This window comes from Patiria miniata, unplaced genomic scaffold (assembly GCF_015706575.1).
Source record: "Patiria miniata isolate m_02_andy unplaced genomic scaffold, ASM1570657v1 HiC_scaffold_14, whole genome shotgun sequence".
NCBI classification, from domain to species: Eukaryota; Metazoa; Echinodermata; class Asteroidea; order Valvatida; family Asterinidae; genus Patiria; species Patiria miniata.
Window position 1 is genome coordinate 10,779,211 of NW_024037052.1, and position 21,608 is coordinate 10,800,818.

At 41.7% G+C, this 21,608-nt stretch overlaps 2 protein-coding genes across 2 annotated transcripts; both read right to left on the reverse strand.

Annotated features, from left to right (window-relative positions):
• Positions 1 to 1,609: 1,609 nt before the first annotated feature.
• LOC119722042 lies at positions 1,610 to 4,226 on the reverse strand. Its single transcript, XM_038192030.1, has 2 exons — positions 4,145 to 4,226; positions 1,610 to 2,923 (listed from the first exon to the last, which is right to left on the reverse strand). Exon 2 carries the CDS (start codon positions 2,711 to 2,713, stop codon positions 1,616 to 1,618), a length of 1,098 nt encoding a protein of 365 aa, XP_038047958.1. The 5' UTR covers positions 2,714 to 2,923; positions 4,145 to 4,226; the 3' UTR covers positions 1,610 to 1,615.
• A 13,892-nt stretch (positions 4,227 to 18,118) lies between these two features.
• On the reverse strand, positions 18,119 to 19,465 carry LOC119721785. Its single transcript, XM_038191743.1, has 3 exons — positions 19,025 to 19,465; positions 18,776 to 18,982; positions 18,119 to 18,604 (listed from the first exon to the last, which is right to left on the reverse strand). Exons 1-3 carry the CDS (start codon positions 19,463 to 19,465, stop codon positions 18,119 to 18,121), a joined length of 1,134 nt encoding a protein of 377 aa, XP_038047671.1.
• Between the last annotated feature and the right edge of the window lie 2,143 nt (positions 19,466 to 21,608).

Below are 21,608 nucleotides of genomic sequence, written 5' to 3' on the forward strand. Positions count from 1 at the left end.
GCGGTCCAGCACTAACCGTAGTCGTTCAAGCGTCTCCTCGAAGGTACGACCAAAGACTAAGATGTCATCTAAGTAGACGATGAGAGACTGGAAGTTTTGTCACCGAACGCTTTGTCCATCAAGCGCATGAATGTGGCTGGCGCATTGCAGAGGCCGAAGGGCATACGGGTGAACTCATACAGACCTCCAGTCCCTACTCGGAATGCTGTCTTCTCAACATCTTTTGCAGCAACGGGAATTTGATGGAACCCATGGGCGAGATCCAGGCTGCAAAAGAACTTTGCTCCACCAAGTGCATCGAGGGCTTCGTCGATGCGGGGAAGTGGATAGGCATCTCTGTGAGTCTTGGCATTCAGGGCCCTGTAATCAACACAAAGCCTCAGCTTTCCATCTCGCTTCCTCACAAGTACGATCGGTGAAGCATACGGACTGGATGACTCCCTGATCACGCCCCTTTCGAGAGATTTCTGCAGGTATTCTCGAACTTCAGCCCATTGGTGAGGTGGTATGCGCCGGTGAGGTACTCGAACTGGAACATCGTCAGTAGTGTTGATAGCATGAGGTATTTTGTCACAGAGTCCGATGTCGTCTTCATCTTTGCTAAATGTGCTGGCATGGCTGGAAATTAGTTGGTGGAGTTGATGTTGCTGATCGTCACTTAGCCCAGTACCGACTTTCATCCGTGACATCAGGCTCCTGGCTTCATCAGCGCAGTCGTTTTTAACTTCACCTGCCTGCATTTCCTGCCAAGTTGCTTCAAAAGCTCTGCTGTGCTGTTCGGCGACCGCACTGCTCACTGTGGCTACTGGGGTTCTCGGGGGTAAATAGAGGTCATCATTTGTAAAGTTAGCAACTTGAACTGGTATTCTACCACTGCTGTCGACGGAGACTAGTGTAGGAGCTACAGCTAACCCATTTGGTATGTGGGTCACATCTACATCCAGCTGTTCTATTATGGCCTCGTAAGTCACATCAGTTGCAGCAGGTTTCACTGAACATTCCATCAGAAGGAGAGAGTTGGCGGGGACTAGGATGGGCTTGGAACCCACTGTTCGGACTTTACCTGCAATATCTGACTGATGTACAGTGCCACTTCGCACTTCCTCATAGAGAGCGAGTACATGAGCCCATTCAGGTCCGTCACTTCGTCTGTTCAAAACCTCCAGGTAGTTTTGGCCGCTTGCATCTTGCCGTAACTTCTCTCGGATGTCCCTGAAGATGTTTGACCCAATCACTCCTGGTACTCTCTTCTTCCTCTCTGCAATTGATGTGCCTGTAGGGTCCTTGACCACCAGAAAACCCATGTTGATGAAAGAGTGGCCCAGCACTGTTAGTGGCAATTCAACATAGCCGAGGTAGGGAATGGCCAGACCTTGAGCACCGGAGATGCTGATGAACGCAGTCACATCTACTAATTCTGTCTCAGGAAAGTGTTCTCTGAAGAAAGATTCAGTAATCGTTGAAACTTGCGCTCCTGTGTCAAGTAGACAACGCACCCTTGATGCACCAAGCTGGACGACAGATTCTGGACACTGCCCTACCGCTTTTCTGTAGATTGAGCCGCTATTAGTTGATTCTTGTGGGCCTGCCGTGTGGCTCTCAATGACAGGCCGTTCTAGTTTAACTGAGGGCCAGGCTTCTGGGGGACGAACTGCTGTGCTGGGGACTGCTGAGGGACAAACTGCTGTACTGAGGACTGCTGAGGAATGAACTGTTGAGCCGTGGACTGCTGGGGAACAAAGTGCTGTGCCATAGACTGCTGGGGGACAAACTGCTGGGGATCCCTGGTACCCTGACTCGTTCCTCCTGACAACGGGGATGACGGGGGATGGGGACAGTCTCGCTTGAGATGACCTGTGGACTGGCAATTGTAGCAACGTCTAGGACCCTGACTCCAACGGCGAGCAGGTCGCTGCATGGCCTGTAAGAGTGCCTCAATCTGCTGCTGTTGCCGCTGCAGTTGTTCACCCTGCCTCTCAAGAAGTGCCTTCATGCCATGTGCCCCGTCTTCAGCCTTGACCTCCTGTACTGCTACTGCCTTCTGGGTTTTGACACGGCTGGTGCCAAGCCACTCGATGGCACGGTCTCTGGCATCGAAGAAACTCAGCTCTGGCGAATCGATGTTCATGCGCCGCAGTTCTCTCCGTAGACCCTCATCATAAACTGCCTCGGCTAGTCTTCCCTTCAGCGTTTTATCTCTTGTAGCATTGAAGGAGACATCCAGGCGAGCCATGGAATTAAACAATTCCATGAGCTCGAGGGAGAAACTCAGTAGATCTTCTCCTTGGCCTTGTCGGAAGGAGAAAAACTTTTGCTGGATCTCGGGAAGCGTCTCACCATCACCAAAGACTTTCAGCAGTACACGGTAGATTTCCTCTGGACTCTTTACGGTGTCACCTCTGCCAAGGATTTCTTGCCTAGCTCTGCCGGCAAGATGGTCGATGATAAACGCAGCACCGTCCTCCCCTCCGATCTGTCGTGCAGTCAACTGACCTTTGACGTCACTGACCCACTCTTGGACAGATGGATCACTCGGTTTCTCCGGCTTTCCCCTGAAGCGGTCCAGCCGTCTCCCTGCCGCTACGTATATTTGCTTCGCTGGTGGGGTAGTGGAGCTGACGCCTGCTGTGGCTTTCTCACGCTCCTCCTTCTCCGCCTGAAGAGCTACCTTCATCGCCTCAAGCTCGGCCCGCAGTTGCTCCATTCCCTCCATTCTTGATAACTGTAGCAGCTCGTCTCGGGGTCAGTTGTCTGCCGTTAGTTTCGCCTCATCCTCGACTGGGGGTAGATGCAGTATTAGTACACCATCCTGTCTACGACGCCAAATGTGACACTGGAAAATGTGACACGACAAGGATGGTGTACATTTACTGTGACTGGTTCATTTAATGGTGAACTGCATCTTACACAAACAAAACAAACCCTGAAAAGATACAAAATAGAAATTCCATATAAATACAATGCTTTAGGAAATACCAATCCAGCAAAGTAAATTATAAAAAGAACAATAATAATCCTCAGAGAATCTAATGCAATCAAAAGAGATAAATCGAACTCAATAACACAATTTGCTTCTAACCGTTAAGTCAAGTTAAATTCCAAAATGAATTAATACAAGGCATGTGAATGCTTTAACTTGCAAAGACAAAATAGGAAATAACTAAAGCACATGTGCAGTGACCTCTAAATATATATGACTATGGACTCAGCAAACCATAGACTTAAATCAGTCCACTCATCATTATAACCTAAGGATCCATAAAGAAACTAACTTAGGAAAAATGAATTAATATCACAAAAAAGGACTATGGAGAAATAACATAACTAAATGAATGCTAAACAAATATGCAGATGGCATGCTTAATCAAGTGTAAAAAGAGAAATATGAGCAATATATGCTGCATCACATAAACTTAAGGACTAGTGTGCCAGTCTAATAAGACACTACTGGTATCTTAGGTCACACGCTCCAATAAACACTGGACAAAAGAAATCTCTGCAGGGTAATAAACATACTTGGCAGACTTCCTGCCTCCCTGTACTAAGGTATGGTGCCTTCCAAGAAACTGTGTGCACCTCATTATATATGCAGCAACTTAGGGGATTAAGGGTCTAAACAGTGGCTATACTACACTGCACTATGGACATCTACACAGGACAAAGGAACTATGAATTTATACACTAAAGTATAAATCTAAGAATATGTTCATAAAAAAAGTGGAAAATAGATGATGAGGAATATATTGTAAAATAAGGAAATCTATTCTTGAACTTTGTGTACTCAAGAAAATAACTAAATGTGAACAAGAAATAAAGTGGATATACATGTACACATAATCAAAGTTAGGGAAATCTAAATCCTTCAAATCCATGGAAATAGATTATATCTCTTAACACAGAAAGTCATCAAAAGGATGATCTTTCCTAAATATGCAATAATAAATACAACAACACAGTGAATCTGGGCTTCCTAAAGACCATCAATGAATGAATCCACTTTAAATTCAGTAATCAGAGTAAAGTTTAAGAATACTCCAGCTAACTTCAGAATTAATCAAAAAGTGTTCACAAAGTCTCAATAAAAAGAAACTTAGGAACTTCAGCAATAAGAACAACTATTAAAACAATATAAATGAATTCTTACCCCAGTCGAGTCATCCACAAAATCTTGAGGCATTAACTAAGAACATGTGTAGAAGTGGCAGGACACTGTGTGGTGTTTACAGGGGTCGCACTAAACAGCGTCAACACAGCGTCAACACAGCGTCAACACATGACAGAAGCGTCAACACACCGTCAACACATCCAAAACACATTCTGAATTGACAAAAAGGGCATATAATTGTGAAACATACAATAAAGGAGAATTTCCATTGGATTGAGTTTCCATTTCGTTGTTAAAAATATCGTATTTTCACGCAAAAAAAAATGACCTTAACTTGCACGGCCGTTGTCCGCCATCTTGACTTCGCACAAAGCTTGGACTACACCATTTCAAGTAGGGGTGTGTAGGTAATGACATTATCTTGTCATAAACAACAGAGGGCGCCTTGCAATATTATACAATAATGTAAATACCAACGAACAAGTAAAGAAAATTAAACAACAAAGGCGATTGCAGCGTAAACACAGCATTAAATTGTTAGTCTTTGCAGATATTTTTAACACTGGCGACCCCGGCCGCGTCCCTCTCTGTTGGTTTATTGTACAACGCTATCACCCTTTAGAATAATGGTATGGTCCGCGCTGCCACTGCGGCAACATGGCGGGTGTTCGGTAGCCGATTTCGGAGCGGCACGGAGAGCCAATTTTCTTGAACTAAAAATCGCGATTTTCAGACGTTTAACCTATTGATTTTAAGCACAAATCTTGTTTCTGTCCATACTGTATGGGTTACATACTGCTTTTGTCAATTTTAATGCATTTTGGATGTGTTGACGCTGTGTTGACGCTGTGTTGACGCTTTGGAGTGTGTTGACGCTGTGTTGACGCTGTTTAGTATGACCGGTTTACAGTACCAGTGCTAGTGGTGGAATGACTCACTCAAGACAATTGGCTAAGTGAGAGCTTTACCTTAAGGGTCAAGCGAGGGCGCTGCGCAGGAGAAATATGTAAATGAGCTGTCACATACATCTTCAAAAGAAAACTGAAATCACATTTACTTCACTTATTCACTTCAGACTGAAACAAAATTACTCTTGTTTGTTTCTGTTTGTTTTGTGTAGGCACCTTGATCGGTTTTCTGGATAATAATAATAATAAGCTAAAATTTATATAGCGCCCGTCCATGAAGAAAATCATGCTCCTAAGCGCTTTCTATAAAAAGTTAAGACACATAAAAATACAATGAAGTGTATACTTAAAAAGATTTAAGCCTGGTTCATACCCCACGCGGAAGCAAGTGCGAAACGAAATCCATGTCGCCAACAATGTGCTGTGAATGCACAGTTAATGTCACAAACCCCGCCCCGCCCCAGCACCCACGCGAAGCATGAACCGGGCTTTAAACAATGTAAAACCATTCCACGCAAACAGTTTGCTAAAACAGTATATACCACAAACAACATAAGATAGCAATAAGCAAAATAATACACATGTATTAAAAAAATACAGTTCAAAAATACAATATGCAAGAACAAGAAACGTGGACAATTAAGTTAAGTTAAAAAAGCTTGCTTAAAAAGTTTTAAGCGCTGATTTAAATTTAGCGACTGACTGAACTCTGTTGTGTTTTTTTCTGGATAAGTGTATATTTACACTACTGAATTAAGTAGATTACATTTAAGCTTATTTAAATTGTAACATGCTGTATTTTTGTTTTGTTGTTATTTTTTCTATTTTAGGAAAGAGAGCACTTAATGAAGCAAGAGATAAGAAATCTAAGGGAGGAACTTAATGTGCAAACTCAAAAAATGGCAGAAAACAATCATCTTGTATTGAACCTTCAAGAACAGCTTGTCAAATTGCAGTCTGATCAGTTGCGGCAAGATGCAAGAGAAAAACGAACTGCAACCGGAACTCAGCAAAAAAATTCATCCATCGGTCAGAGCAGAGTTTGTGTTGTCAGTTGAAGTGGAACATTCCAAGGATGCAAATTTCATGAAAACTTAATCAAAAATTGTTTTGGGGAAATGTATTGTTTAAGATTTTTTTTTTTGGGGGGGTGGGTTGTGTTTCTGTAGTTTTGGGTTTTTATTTCCTCTTTTCTGTTTGCTTGAGGTTACAACATTATTCTGTTCTGTAGCACATCTTGAATCAGTAACAATAAAAAAGAGCTGCACATTTATTCTACTGAAGCCTGTTCCATATGCCATGGTACTGCAATACCAAACTCAATTAATTTGACTTTTTCAATCCTGCTCAACGATACCACCGTTTTCCAACAGTTTGGCTCGGCACATTGAGTATAGCATGACACGATCCTTTGACTCAATGTGCTATCGTCAATCAGTGGTACAGCACTGCTATTTGCAGTGGCATAACCAGCAGCCCCCCCCCCCCCCCTTTCCAATATTTTGCAAAGGGCACCCTTTTGTACACAAGTGCCTTTTTTTCACCGGTGTTTACTTGTTCAGGTACCTTGCTTGGGGTAGAACTTGGCCTTCCTTCATAGCAGCGTCCGGTCGTCTCCGCCGTACCTTCAGTGACGATTGCAGACCACCACTCCCCACTGTGTCAATGTGGCACTCTGCCGAGATTTGGCATTCTAAACCTTATATACTACACTATTAACACAATTCGGATAGATCTGGCTTAACACAAATAAAGAAACACCAGAGAGCTACATGCACTCACATTCCATTACACTGGTAGGTTTGCGGTGAGGCATTCTTACATAGCCTAATTCAAACACAATGCCCATTGTTCAAGTGAATTCCTTACATTGGAACTTCCGTCAACTACAAGTTACAATTAAGTAAAGTTAAACCTTTTGAAATAAACTTAAGCATAAAAAAATCAGTGTAGTTGGGACCATTGACATTCTGTGGTATTTTGGTTAAAGTTTTGTAACATTGGCCTAATTTCCACAGTTGAAGTCCAGTTGGAACCAAACTTGAAGCATAGATGCAACATGGGAACCTCCATATGCTAATGAGGTCAAGTTGTAAAATGGGCTGGAACCAAACTTGGGTCATAGCTGCAACATGGAAACCTTCATACTGATTTTTTTAGTCACGCTTGAAAGATAATCGAAAAAGCAGGCGAGACGCATGGTTTGAGAACCATCTTGTTAAAGCTCTGGCAGGAGCTTCTACATGTCACTTGGTGGTCGGTCTGATGGTCTGTCTGTCCCGAAAATTTACCAAAAGTATTGTGTTCCATATGTGCCATCAGCATAGCAGTTTTGCGGCGTCGCATTTTTAAGCTCTGGCAGGGATCATTTCGATCAATTACATGCAAACGACTTTCATGCAAGACTTCTTGCAACTCGGCCAGAGCTTATTGTGCACTCGCACTTGTTTTAACACAAGTATCCTTTTCTTACCAGCGGCCTTTAACGGTTGCCCTTTTTGGATCGTCTGGTTTGGACAGGGCCCTCTTGATTTTACAGAGGCCAAGTGATCCATAAAAAAAAAACGTCTGCCTTTCAGCAGGGATAGGCGAGTGCCCTTTTTCACGTCTAACCCACCCCCCCCCCCCCCCAATAAAAATGACATTGCTAGACCACTGAATTGCCATGCCATAGCTGTGCCAAACTCAATGTGCATGCTCTCTTATGTCTGCATCAGTAAATGTGGCTCAAACACTTGATGGGCGGAGAGTGCTTTGAACTTCTGGAAAAATATTCTAACTATGGCAGGCTACTCAGATATGTTCAACCCTGTGGAACTACTATTTAATTTTGGGTTGATCTTACGTCACTGGCAGCGGAACGGTGGGGGGGGGGGGCACTTTTTACACTGGTGGGGCATGGCAGTTTGCAAATTATTGTACTCTTCACCCTATATCTGGGTAAGCATTAAAAAAAAAGTTTCTATATAGTTTACTATCTCTGGAAATGACAGGATAGACTGATCGCTCAGCTCGATCATCTGGAATGCCTACATACACAGCAGTTGCCATGGGGAGGGGCAGGGCTTAACACCAAAAACGAAAAGAAAAACATAGAAAAGGCCCTCCCCCTAGTAACGAATGGGTTTTAGCAACGGCTGGCCGCACCAGCAGTGCTTTTTTGCCCCCCCCCCCCCTTTTCAAAATTGTTCCGCCGCCACTGTCTTGTACGTCCATAATGCACACAGAGAAATGCCTCAATTATTGTTGGGCTGAAATCAAACGTTTTTACAGTAAACATTTTTATAACTAAACACGTTTGTGCATGTTTTAGGTTTTTTGTGGCTTTTCCATTTAAAAGTTGAAAAGCCTTTGTTTTTGTTCTAATTGGGTTTTTTTTCCTCTTGTTCTTCCATCCCAAATCCGATAGACTTTGTACAAATCACACAGACTTCGTAATTTTCGGGGTCACTTTCCACAGTAAACAACCTTCAATCTTGATGGAACTTGGCACAGACTAAGACCCCATAGTAAAGTCGTGCATAGACGAGTGGCGTCATCATGACGTCATCACGTGACGTGACATCATCTTAAATGTTCATTTTTCAACAGCCTATACCTAAAGAACTACAAGGCCGATTGGGTTGAAACTCTGTATGTACATGGTCAGGGATGTGTTACAGATGAAAATTGAGGTAACGTCATGATGACATCAAATTACAAGCATTCCAAGATTTCTAAATTTAATCTGTGAAATTCAATATAAAATCAACCGTGAGAGACCTGAACTTGACTTTTGTGGGAATTGATGGAATAATCCAGGTTCATTTTATAGCGTGCGTGCCTAATCACGTGGCCCTTCCTTCTGGTCAAAACCAGAAGTGCCTTATAATTTGAAACTAGAAAAACTTGCTTTCAGCGATGTTAGTCTGTGACTAGGTTGTACATCAGAAAAAAATTACCAGTGCAGTGACGTCATAAAATATTAGAGCACCCTTTAGCGGCATGTTGAAAATGTTTAAAATGAATAATCAGTTGATGCGTGTGGCGAAATTTTGCTGAAATCACTTTTTAATTTATATATATATATATATATATATATATATATATATATATATATATATATATATATATATATATATATATATATATATATATATATATATATATATATATCTCCAATAAAATCGTCTTCTATCACAATTCACAGTGCTCGATACATCTCTGTAGAGCTATAATGCAATAAATTCAGAATACGAGTTAAACAAACTTTGGCATATCTCTCTTCTGAACAGACTGTTTCGTACCATAAGGCACTCATCAGCAGAATGACGAAAAATAGAATACAAGTAGCATCTTACCTTATTTCGAATCAAGCGCGCGCACGCATTACGCGCGTAACGTCATTGAAGTTAGTACGCGTTTACGTCACTGAAGTAAGAACACATCTGTCTCGATGCCTGCACTTGGAGACGATTTCGCTTCTCTTATTCAGTGTACCTAGATCTGGCCTACATATGATTATGTACTTCTCTGCTATACACAAATTGCATCTCTTGTTTACGTTAGAGTATGGCAGTGCTTTCAGAACTATGTCCCATTTGATTTCATAGTCTTTCCCCTCGTCCTTTAAGTCCGATATATGTTTACTTAGCTCTGTTTGCGCCCTCTTGCTCTCGGATCTGAATGACTGCTTGTGGTTCGCCAGTCTCGCCTTGAAGGTTGTGGACGTCAGCCCAATGAAATCGTCTTCTATCACAATTCACAGTGCTCGATACATCTCTGTAGAGCTATAAACATGCAATAAATTCAGAATATGAGTTATATATATAATCAGCTTCATGCTAAGAACAAGTTGAGGGGGAGAAAACTTGATGACGTCACCAGACCAGAAGTTGCAATGAAAAGACCTTTAAACATTAAAAAAAAATTGCTGAAAAATCAACCGCGAGAGATATAATCCACATTTTTTTTATTCAAATAGCACAACACAGTTAACATAGCTCTCGAGCTTTCTGGTAATGCTGTCACGATGACATCATCAAGTATCAGATTACAAGCAACCAAACATTTCTAGATCTAATCCTTGAAAATGAATATAATATCAACTCTGAAAGATTGGATAATGTTTTTTTACGGGAATTTATAGAATAATCCAGGGTCTTCATTTTTGAAATTACTTCCAAAATCAAGTGATCCTTCCTTCACTGAGGTCCAAACTGGAAGTGCCTTATAATTTAAAAGTGGAAAAAGATGTGAAGTTGCTTTCAACCATGTTAATCTCTGGCCAGGTTGTATTTTAGAAAAACAAATACCGGTGACGTCTTAAAATGTTAGAGCGCCCTCTAGCGGAGTTTGAAAAATGTTTAAAATGAAATTTCAGTTGATTATTGTGGCAACGTTTGCGGTAATCACTTCCACATAAATATATATGATAACCTTTATGCAGAGAAAACCTGTGCGCAAAAAACAAAATTGATGACGTCATCAGATCGGAAGTTAGAATGAAAAGACCTCTTTTCCTTTGAAAATTCCTCAAAAATCAGCCCTTAGAGATTTGATCTTGATTTTTGTTTTAAATGTCAAAGTAGGTCTGACAGAGTTTTGAAGTACAGTCGAACTCCATTTTAACGAGGTCCTTAGGACTTTACAAATTATCTTGTTATAACAGGTACCTTGTATTATCAGTAATGAAAAACAAAGACTTTGGACCTAAAATTGTCCTTGTTGTAAGCAGGATGTTGTATTAAAAGTGCTCTTATTATCAGGGTTCGACTGTAACCTCTCAAATAAGATGGCCACCAAAGCCCTGTACATGGTCTGCCGTACTGTAGATACTTTGAACAATAATGTGTAATAAAAAATATAAACAGCTGGAATTTACAAAGAAAAACATAATTTCTTTGTCGATACCATTATATGCATGTAATTTACAAAATATCGCAATTACATGTTCTCATGTTATATATTGAAACTTCACTCATAGCTCAATCGTACGATAATTTCACACAGAACGTATGGAGATGACTAGTTTTATTTCAAGCCCTGGTCATGTTATGGATTTCAGAAATTTAGAGCTCAACCTCGGGTATTACAAAAAAACATGTGAATCAAAGAACTTTGTTCTTACATGAAATTGAACATTAATGAACATGATTGCGCATGGACAGACGAAGCAAAAACTTGAAAAACGTGAAATGCGGAAAAGCCATATGATATGTTCATCAAACAGACATAGCTCTAGTTTTGCTTTGATGTCTTCTTCACAAGTGAATAACTTCTGTATTGCTAGAGAAAGAGCAAGTTAAAATCAAAATTTATTTTTCAGGTTGAAAGTCGAAAATTAGCACAGGGAGAGAAACTCAAGTTCAAATGCATGGTTTGGTGGCCTGGTCCACAACTCCATCCTATGTGGAACTTGATCGGTTTTGTGTTGTAATGTTACCTACCACCTCTGTTGGTTGACATCAATCACATTAGGGGTAGGGGTAGCTGTTACTCGTATTTATTTTACATCCTCCATATATGCTGAACATGCAGAAATCAAGTAATAATAATATTTTGACTGATATCATAGGTAGGTACTCTGTTTTGGCCAGCATTAATGTTCCTTGTACATTGTTACTCTCTGTTTTATTTTGTTGGTTCATACAAGGTAAGTGGAGCAGACATCTCTTGAATTGGAAGAAATAAGAGTTTAGTTGCCGGCGATGAAAACAAAACTGGCCCTAAAATTGTCGATAGTTTGTTGATAGTATTTCAGCTGGAGTTTTTCCTGATGATCTAAAAATAGACCAAGTAACACTGATCTATAAAAATAGGCTGCAAGCATGACATTACCAACTATAGACCCATATCGGTCCTGTGTACATTTTCAAAACTATTTGAAAAGCTTATTTATAAACGATTAGTATCTTTTATCACTAAAAATAATATTCTCTCCGAGTCTCAATTTGGTTTTAGACAAAATCGTTCAACTGAATTAGCGATATCGTATGTAATTAGTAAATTATGTAATGCACTTGAACAAAATAACTTCTCCATAGGCAATTTCTTGGACTTATCTAAAGCATTTGATACTTATATTCTTCTTATAAGTAAATTAGAACATTACGGAATGCGGGGAACAGCTTTGGACCTACTGAAAAGTTATTTGTGTAACAGAAAGCAGTATGTGTCATTTCACTCTGTAACTTCAACTAGCCGATTCATTACGTGCGGGGTACCTCAGGGTTCCATATTGGGTCCTTTACTATTTCTTCTTTATATTAATGATATATGTAATACTTCAGACACTGTAACATTTTGTTTATTTGCAGATGATACAAGTTTGTTGTATACTTACGATAATGTAGATGAAGCAATTAGTAACCTAAATGTGGAACTTGAAAAAATCAGTACATGGCTTCTCCGTATAAATTATGTATTAATGTCATCAAGTCAAATTATATGATTTTTTGTGCCAATCAGTTTAAGTACACACAATCTGTTCCTCTGATTTTGAATAACTCGAGGCTTAATCAGGTTAAGATAACTAAATTCCTGGGTGTAACTATTGATGAAAATCTCACTTGGAAAAATCATATTGATGAAGTAGCAACAAAAATTTCAAAGAACATTGGAATAATGAACCGTTTGAAATATTACCTTCCGAGTAAGATTTTATTAACATTGTATAAGGCCTACAAAAAAAAGTCTCCAGTTTCTGGTATGGAGCTTGCCCCAAAGGTGGTGCGGCGACGCGGCTTTTTTTTTTTAGCTGTTCCCAATTTCAATTGGGAACAGCTATTGTTTTCGTTAAAGTTTTTTTTTTTCCTTTTTTTTTTTCTTTTTTTTTCTTTTTCCACTTTTCCCCATAGGTTTTGTACACGTTTTTATTCTACAAGCCACTTTGGCAATTATTTTAAATCTGATCAACTTTAAACTCAGCATAGTTATTAACCATCATCTGAGGATGTATGCCGAAACTTTTCATCATGCTGACGTCATCACGTGATTTATTATAGAATTTTGAATATTTAATTTTTCCCATAGACTTTGTACACAGAAATTAAAAAAAAAATGTCAATTTTCAGAGGGCATTTTCGACTCTTTGCCAGTAATTCATTTACACCAATCTTTGTCCAAGCAAAGACCCTTATTCAAACAACATTGTGTAATGATGACGTCATGATGACGTCATCCGGTGTTTATTTATAGGCAATTAAATTGTTACACTTTTAATATTTAAAAATGCATAAGAAATCAATCGTACGCGTCCGCAGCATTCTGTTGCCAGCAAGTGGTAGAGTAGGTTGAGGTCTATATTTCATTCAGTGTGCGTGAAATCACGTGACCCTTGCTTCCGGTCGAAAAAGGCCAAAACCGGAAGTGGCTTATAATTTGAAAGTGGTAATAGATATGAACTTGCTTTTAACGGTGTTAGTCTCTTGGCTGATAGTATTCTTCAAATCATCTACCGATGACGTCATGCAATCTTCGAGCGCCCTCTAGCGACAGGTTGAAAATTTTCAAAAATGTATATTGAATAGATGTCTGTGGCGAAGTTTGTCGGAATCGCCTAAATATTGTTGTATATGATGACCTTGACCCACTTAAGACGTGTGCGAAGTTTAAGGTGAATGACGTCATCAGACCGGAAGATAATGAAAAGACTCTTTTTCCTTAGAAAATTCCTGAAAAATCAACCATGGCAGTTTTTATATTAGTTTTTACCTTAATTGTCTATTTAAGGGTAGGTCTAAAACGTTTCAAACATTCGAGGCAATAAGCAAACTCGGATATGCCCCGCGCACGCTTAAAACTTCAGGTTGACAATACCTCTGCTTTAAAACATGCACAGGACGTCCACAATGTACAGTACATGCACGTATATTGTACGTTGTACATATCGTATGTCAGTCAGCCCGCGCACAGCGCACGTGTTGCTGAGGTCAAATCCTGTCCACAGTGACCGTTTTAGCCGATTTCCGGCTAACTTTGACAGATTTTATGTTCATTCGTAGTGATAGTCAGGGACATTGATTAAAACAAATCATAATGCGGAAAGCCCTATCTTATGTTGCAAACAGACATAGATCTCTACCTATATGTCTATGGGTCCAACAGATAATCAATATTGGGAACAGCTCTGTGGTTGTTCACAACCACAATTTCTAGTTTTTACCTGGGTTTTTTTTTTTTTTGGCTTCAAATGTCGGCTGATGACTGCAAATGGTGCCCGACTAAACTTAGTGCAAATATATGGGAGTCCAGAGAGGCCACATAAAGCTTATTCTCAATCATAACCCCATCTAAAAACACGTTAAAATTGTGCAGCAGCAGGATTCCAGTCAAATCAGTGAGTTTGGCAGTTTTGAGACATCATCTTGTATTGAAAAAAAAACTTTTTCATTTTGCCGACGCGCATGGCTACGGCGACGCGCGCGCATACCAGAAACCGGAGACTTTTTTTTGTTGCCTAATTCATTTGTTTTACCATACTTAAATTACTCAATCTTGACCTGGGGTAGTTCGCCATCTATTAAGTGCAACAAATTACTTACTTTACAGAAACGAGCAGTTCGTATAATTTCGAATGCTGGCTATCGTGATCATTCTGCTCCATTATTTGCTAAATTAAATATATTACAATGAAATTACTTATATTACCTTAATTTAGGAAAACTAATGTATAAATGTATGCATAAATTACTTCCGTCATGTTTTAATTTTTGTTTTACCTTAGCATCTAACGTTCATGTATATAATACTCGAAGTAGTGCTAGGGGAATTTGTTTGTCCAATTTAACAGAACGTCAATGTCAAAAAATAGTGTTATTCACTGAGGCACTTTGTACTGGAATAGTTTAGATGATTCTCTTAAATCGTTACTTTCACTATCTGTCTTTGTCAAAAATTTAAAAACTCATTTTCTCGAATCATATTCATAAATTGAAATTCCATTATTTTGTGTATTAATATTTAGGCCTTGTCTCACGCTTGTCCTGTCTGTCTCATGTATTGTTTTGTTTGTCCTTTGGTCGTATGTTTGTCCATAGGTAAGGGCACAAAAGCGTTCTGCTTAACCTTATACCTAAATGTTGTCATTTAATTTCACACTTTATAATTAATCACTGTGTACATATCTATCATATATTATACTAGTGACTTTTTCTAACGTATACATGTTTGTACATAATTGTAATGAATGACATCATTGAAATAAATGTTACTACTACAATTTTAAATGCATTTATACATTGTTCTTGATCATAGTAATCACAATTAATAGTAGGAGCTTGAAAGTGTATATCAGGATCTATGCTAGTTGTCACAACAGTATCGTAGTTAATTTCATATGATCAGGTACATACAGCAATGCTTTACTCCTGCACACAAGGACCGTCAACACACAGAGATGTAAACAATGATAACATGAACATTTAATAAAACAATAAGCTTGAGTATAAATTACACAGACAGGTCATAAAATACTTCTCCCTTTAGACAGGTTCGAGAAAGCCGCTGTGTGGGCTGTGTATGCCTTTAGTCTTGGATTGTGTACGCCTTGGCAAACTGCATTTTTGCCAACCACGGCCTGCAAAACTATTGAAGGTCCAACACTGCAAAAATGCAAAAGAGTTATTACAGATCACTAAAATATTATTTGATACTAGAAAATACAACATCTATTTCCCCGTGTAGGTCTTGAATTCCCCAGTGTGCAGCTTGTATCTGATTAATGGCGGAATAGAGCAAGGGATGTAGGCGAATTGTACGCGCTCTTCTCGTCGGATGGTCGGTAGATTGTCTTCCCGCAGCTTCTTACGGAAATCCCGGACCCTGGTTGAAACATCATCTGATATGTAGATTGTTGAACCCTGGTACTTGTTGCCTTTCAGCTTCGCTGCATTTTTTTAGGATGAACTGCCTGTCCCCGTAACGGAGTAGCTTACATTGAATTGGACTTGGTCTTTGACGGCTTGTTGTGGCCGGAGTTGTGGCTTGATTGGCCGGTCTATGTGCTGGGGTTCGATGGGCCCGTTCAATCTCCACATCGATCTTCGGCACCTTCCAACTTCATATGATTTGTGAGGAATTCAGACACAAATTCCTCACTAGTCTTGTCTCCCTCAGCCCCCTCCGGAACACCGTGAATGATAATGTTGTTACGCCGGCTCCTGTTCTGTATATCTTCCATCTGGTTAGTAAGTTTATCGATAAGTTGGTAGTTACCACCACATCTGTTGTTGATCAGCGCTACCAGATCCTTGGTTTCCTTGTTGGCGAATTCCACTGCTGTTTCCAGGTCGGAAATGGTCTTTTCGTGATGATCTACCTTGGACGTTATCTCTTGGAACTTGCCTTCAAGAGTTAACAACCTAGATGCCATGGAGTCAAGGGATCTGATGATCTTGTCCAGCTTTTGGTGGATATCTTGTTGACAGTGGCAGCCATCTTGCTTGGTCTCAGGAGTGGACGTTTCATTGGGAGGGGACGCTGTTGTTGATTCTTTCGTTCCCCTAGTTCTTCTTTGACTTCTTGAAGACTTGTTGTCTTCCGACTGGTTTCCCATCATCCTGGCAACGGTGTTATGATAGATTTGATGCAGGAAAGTAACACACAGCAGTAGTTTGTAGTGAAAGATTGGGAGAGTAAGGATGAACTCAGTGTGCACTGTCTGTGGTATTCATTTACTATAATCAATAATAGTTTAACATATAACAGACGTACATAGCTAATGGAAACAACTAAAATAACTGGTGTGGCCATGGTATAAACAACAAGACTAGCCTATTTAGCAATTGAGTAACAACGTGCAGAATTCTTCTGGTCAAAAGTCTTGTTACCATGGATACATTGCCTAGAGCCTTAGAAGCACTGAGCTCTGGTCTACTTATCCAAACAAAGAACTACACGTACTGTCTTAGGTAATGGATTTAACATCTGTTGCTGGACCGCAATCCTCTACAGCTTGTCTAAAAAAAAATGTAAATAGGGATGCAACAGTTTTGTGTGGGGAGGAGCAGATCGGGTCCCTACATGCGCCCCCCAAAAAAATAAATGTTGTCCCAAACATTTCTGAAAATATTACAAATATTTTTTTTTTAAATCAAGAAAACTTTCATGACAGTCTAAACTGGGCAAAAAAATTGTTACATGGCTACACTTAATTTTTAAGGAAAAAATTACTCAAACTATTTACTAACATCAAAACTATAAATGCTTCAGTGCACAAGTGGGACATAGGAAATATCTAGCTCAGAAATGCAAACAAACTGTATGCTATTCAGTAGTGTTTCCCAAGCACTGCATGAATATCGAAGTCAAGGGTCCTTGAGTAGCTAATTCTTGGAAGCCAAGGACCTCTCAATCAAAAGGATCATTCCATAATTTCCGAGCCTTCCAACATTGTTAATGTAAATGCAACACTTTGAAGCCTAACAAGTGTCTCTGTTACAGGATGGCATTAACTTCTGATGGAGACTCCTCATCGCATTAAACTCGGTGGTGGGTTGGAACCCATTAAGCCTCAAGTGTTCACGAATGTCTCCAAGTACCCTTTGCTGGCCAGCCTAATCCAGTCCATCCTTAACTCTTTTTTACTTGTGGTAGTAAACAACCGAATTTCTGCCATCTGGCCTTCGGAACATCTTTACATGTATGCCACTCCTATCCGTGGGGTAACATCTCCGGGACAGGCCCATTCTGAGGGTACATCAATGGGACTGGTCCATTAAGAGGATACACGTAAGGGAACTGATTCATAGGTGGTATCCATGCAAAGTTTTGAATCTGCGGTAACCATGTCCAGCCACCTGCACGGGTCATTGGGGCATTTGTCCATGGTCCTTGGTGTGGCATCTGTGGCTGAGGCACAACAGTTGGAGTGGCTGAATGCTGAACATGACTCACTCTTGGCTCACCCGGGACATCAAAGGTAAATCTGGCTGGGGCTTGTCTATTTCGCGCTGGACGTTCGATTGGATCATCCTCACCTGGGTTTGAGACTGGATCTTGACTCACTTCTGGCTCATCCTTGATCTCTGCTTCTGCAGGTACATGAGTAGGGATGGGCTTATCTGGGGCCAATGCATCACTAGGGTCAAGATCGATTGTGTCATCCTCCACAGGCGCTTGGGCATTAGGTTGGAAGGTGAGTGGGTCGATCTGACGTCAGTTCATCTGTTCCCTTGGAACCCATCCACGTGACGTTCTCTTCTGCTGAAATGTCGTCACTGGATTGGGCTAGATACTGAGGCTTGGGATGGGAGCGAGTCACCTTGCGTGGTTTTTTGCGTTCTATCTGTGGTTCCGGTTTGTCTGGAGCTAGACACTCGCATGGAAGGAGATGGTTCCGATGAAGAGTACGAACTCTACCAGAGTTGTCTTCTGGTTGTACATCGTACACCGGCATGTCACCTTTCTTCTGGATGACCACATGGATCTGCTTTTCCCAATAAGATTCCAGCTTACCGGGACCTCCAGGGAGCGCCAAACGTCGAACGAGAACACGGTCACCTGCCTTAAGACAACTGGAGTTTGCCTTCCTGTCGTAATAACCTCTGGCCCGTGTTCCGGCTTTCTCTGCTCTCCCTCTCACGATTGCATTGGCCTCCTGAAGCTTTTTCTGCCATTGGTCCACATACTTCTTCGGATTAGGATTTGATCAGTGGGTCCCGGAACCTGGCGTCAGGCCGAACAACAAGTCAACCGGAAGATGAGGGGCACGGCCAAACAGAAGATAAAATGGCGAATACCCTGTTGTCTCCTGTTTTGTGCTATTATAGGCGAACACTACCTTGTTCAGGGAGTCCTTCCAACGAGCCTTTTCTTCATCTGTTAAGGTTCTCATCAGCATCTGAAGTAGAGTCCGGTTGAATCTCTCCACCTGGCCGTTCCCCTGTAGGTGATAGGGCGTTGTTCTGGAGTGGCCAACGCCGCTGCACTGTTCTAGCTCACGAAACAGGTGATTCTCAAATTCCCCACCCTGATCGTGGTGTATCTTCTTTGGGAACCCAAATCAGAGAACGAAGTCGTTGAATATCACCTGGGCCACTGTCTTGCCAGATTTGTTTGTCGTCGGGTAGCATTGTGCAAATCGGGTGAAGTGGTCCATGATCACTAGAATGTATTGGTATCCTCCCTTGCACTTCTCCAGATGCAGAAAATCGATAGAAATTAGCTCGAAGGGTTCGGTGGTGGTGATGCTAGACAGTGGGGCTCTGGTTGGAATGTTGGGACGTTTGTTTTTAAGACATCTGCATTCTTTGGTCACATATGTCTCGATGTCTCGAGCCATGTGCGGCCAAAAGAAGCAATCCCTTGCTAGGTTAACGACCCATTCTGCGCCAAGGTGTCCCATCTCATCGTGTAGTTCCTTGAGAACCCTGGCCCTGTACTTCTGTGGGAGGACTACCTGCTTACGTGACTGAGTCTTCCTGATGAGGATGCCATCTGTATCCAGCTGAAGCTGGTCCCACTCCCTCATCAGTGCTTGTGTCTCTGGTAGGTCCTCTTGTCACTGTTGTCTGGATGGTCGTTTCTTCAAAGTCTGGTAATGGATGACACGACTGATTTCACCATCTTCCTGCTGAGACTGTGCAAGTGAGGCTCTATTGAGGACTGGTTGTATTGGGACTGGGGTTTTCTCCTCTGGGTGCAGAGACTCATCATCCACACTAATAGCTGCAGCCCAGAAAACTTGATGCTTGCTGAAGGCATTAATGCCTTGAACTGTTGCTGTGAGTGCATTGGGTGTAATTTCTTGTGTACACAAGGCTGCATATGCATCAAAGTCCATGGGAATGCGGGACAGGGCACCGCATCTCTGTTGCTTTTCCCCGGTCTGTATTTGATAGAGAACCAGAAATCGGCAAGTTCAGCAACCCAGCAATGACCTGTTGCATTTAGTCTGGCGGTGGAAAGGATATGTCAAAGGGTTGTTGTCCGTGTAGACTACAAATGATGGTGCGTAGAACAGATAGTCTTGAAACTTATCTGTTATCGCCCATTTCAAGGCCAGGAATTCCAACTTCCCCGAGTGCAGATGGTAGTTTTTCTCTGCTGGGCTAAGTGTTCTGGACCCGAAACCAATCACTCTGGTTTTCCCTTCTTGTTTCTGGTACAGTACAGCACCCAGGCCCTCCTGAAATGCATCTGTGGTCAAGAAGAAAGGCTGGGTGAAGTCCGGGAAAGCCATCACCGGTGGTTGCATGAGACGGTCTATTAGGGAGTTGAGAATTTCCTGATGTTGTGGAGTCCATGTCACTGGCTGGTGCGAAGGGAGCGGTCCTGACTTCTTAGCGAAAGTGGATGTCCTTTTTTCGTCCGTTTCTTGGTCGGTACTGGATCTGGCTCGGCTTTTGAACTTCTTGATACAGACAGCAGATCATACAGTGGCTTTGCCCTGGAGGAGAAGTTTTCCAAGTACTGCTGGTAGTATCCCAAAAGTCCAAGCACCTTTCTCATATCACCGACATTTGCAGGTGTTTTCATCTTGATTGCCTGCAAAGCTGCAGTGTCTGCAGGGTCCGCTCTGTGTCCTGCAGCTGAGACCAGTCTCCCGAGATAACAGACTTCCTTCAGGAACAGGTGACACTTGGCTGACTTCAGTTTGATACCATGCTGCTGTAGGCGTTGCAGTACTTTCCGGACATTCTCCAGGTGTACTTCGAAAGTCCGACCATAGACCAGGACATCATCAAGGTAGACAGATTTTCCCACTGAGTCCTTCTAGACAGCCTTCCATGTATCGTTGAAACGTTGCCGGAGCATTCATTAGGCCGAAGGGAATGCGCACCCACTCATGGAGCCCCCACGGTGTGACAAAGGCTGTCAGTGGTCGGCTGTCCTCGTCAATGAACCCTTGATGGTAGACCTTCCTTGGTCCAATGTGGAAAACCAAGTGATCCCAGCCAGGCTATTTAGAACATCACGTACTCTCGGAATTGGCTGTCTGTCGGGGATGGTTTTCTTGTTGAGTTCTCTGTAGTCGACACACAAGCGAAGTGTTCCATCCTTCTTGCGTACGCAAACTACAGGCAATGAGTAGGGTAACTGAGATTTGGTGATCCAGCCTTTACTGAGGAGGTCAAGAATGTGATTTTTAACCTCGCTGTACAAGGGACGTGGTATGGAGGAGTAATTGCGCCACACTGGCTGTTCATCATGTACGCGGATCTGCATCTTTAAGTCGGGCGCACATCCAGTGTCGCTCTTATCTCTTCCAAAGGCTTGAAACTCATCTTCCAACATCTTTTCTGCAGCTTTCCGCTGCTTCTCAGGGAGATGAAGGAGATCTACTTCTGGATTCCACTTATCCCCACTGGTTTGGACAGAGGACACTTCTACTTTTGTTTGGTCAGTCGTGGCTGGAACATCAGGCTGTATCTCACCGGGGATGATGGAATGGATTAGTTGTAGTCTGCCGAGTACAGTTTTCTGTTTGAGCGTGACAGGACTCTTGCTATGGTTGCAGACTAGGATGCACACCTTGCAGAAGGAACCCTTTGGAACACGTACAACTGATTCATACATCTGCAGACCATCCGGCCAGCAGCGTTGGACATCAGGCTCAAAAAGAACCGTCATGTCTTCAGTTACTGGTCCTGGATGTGCACTCCCAGTGAGTA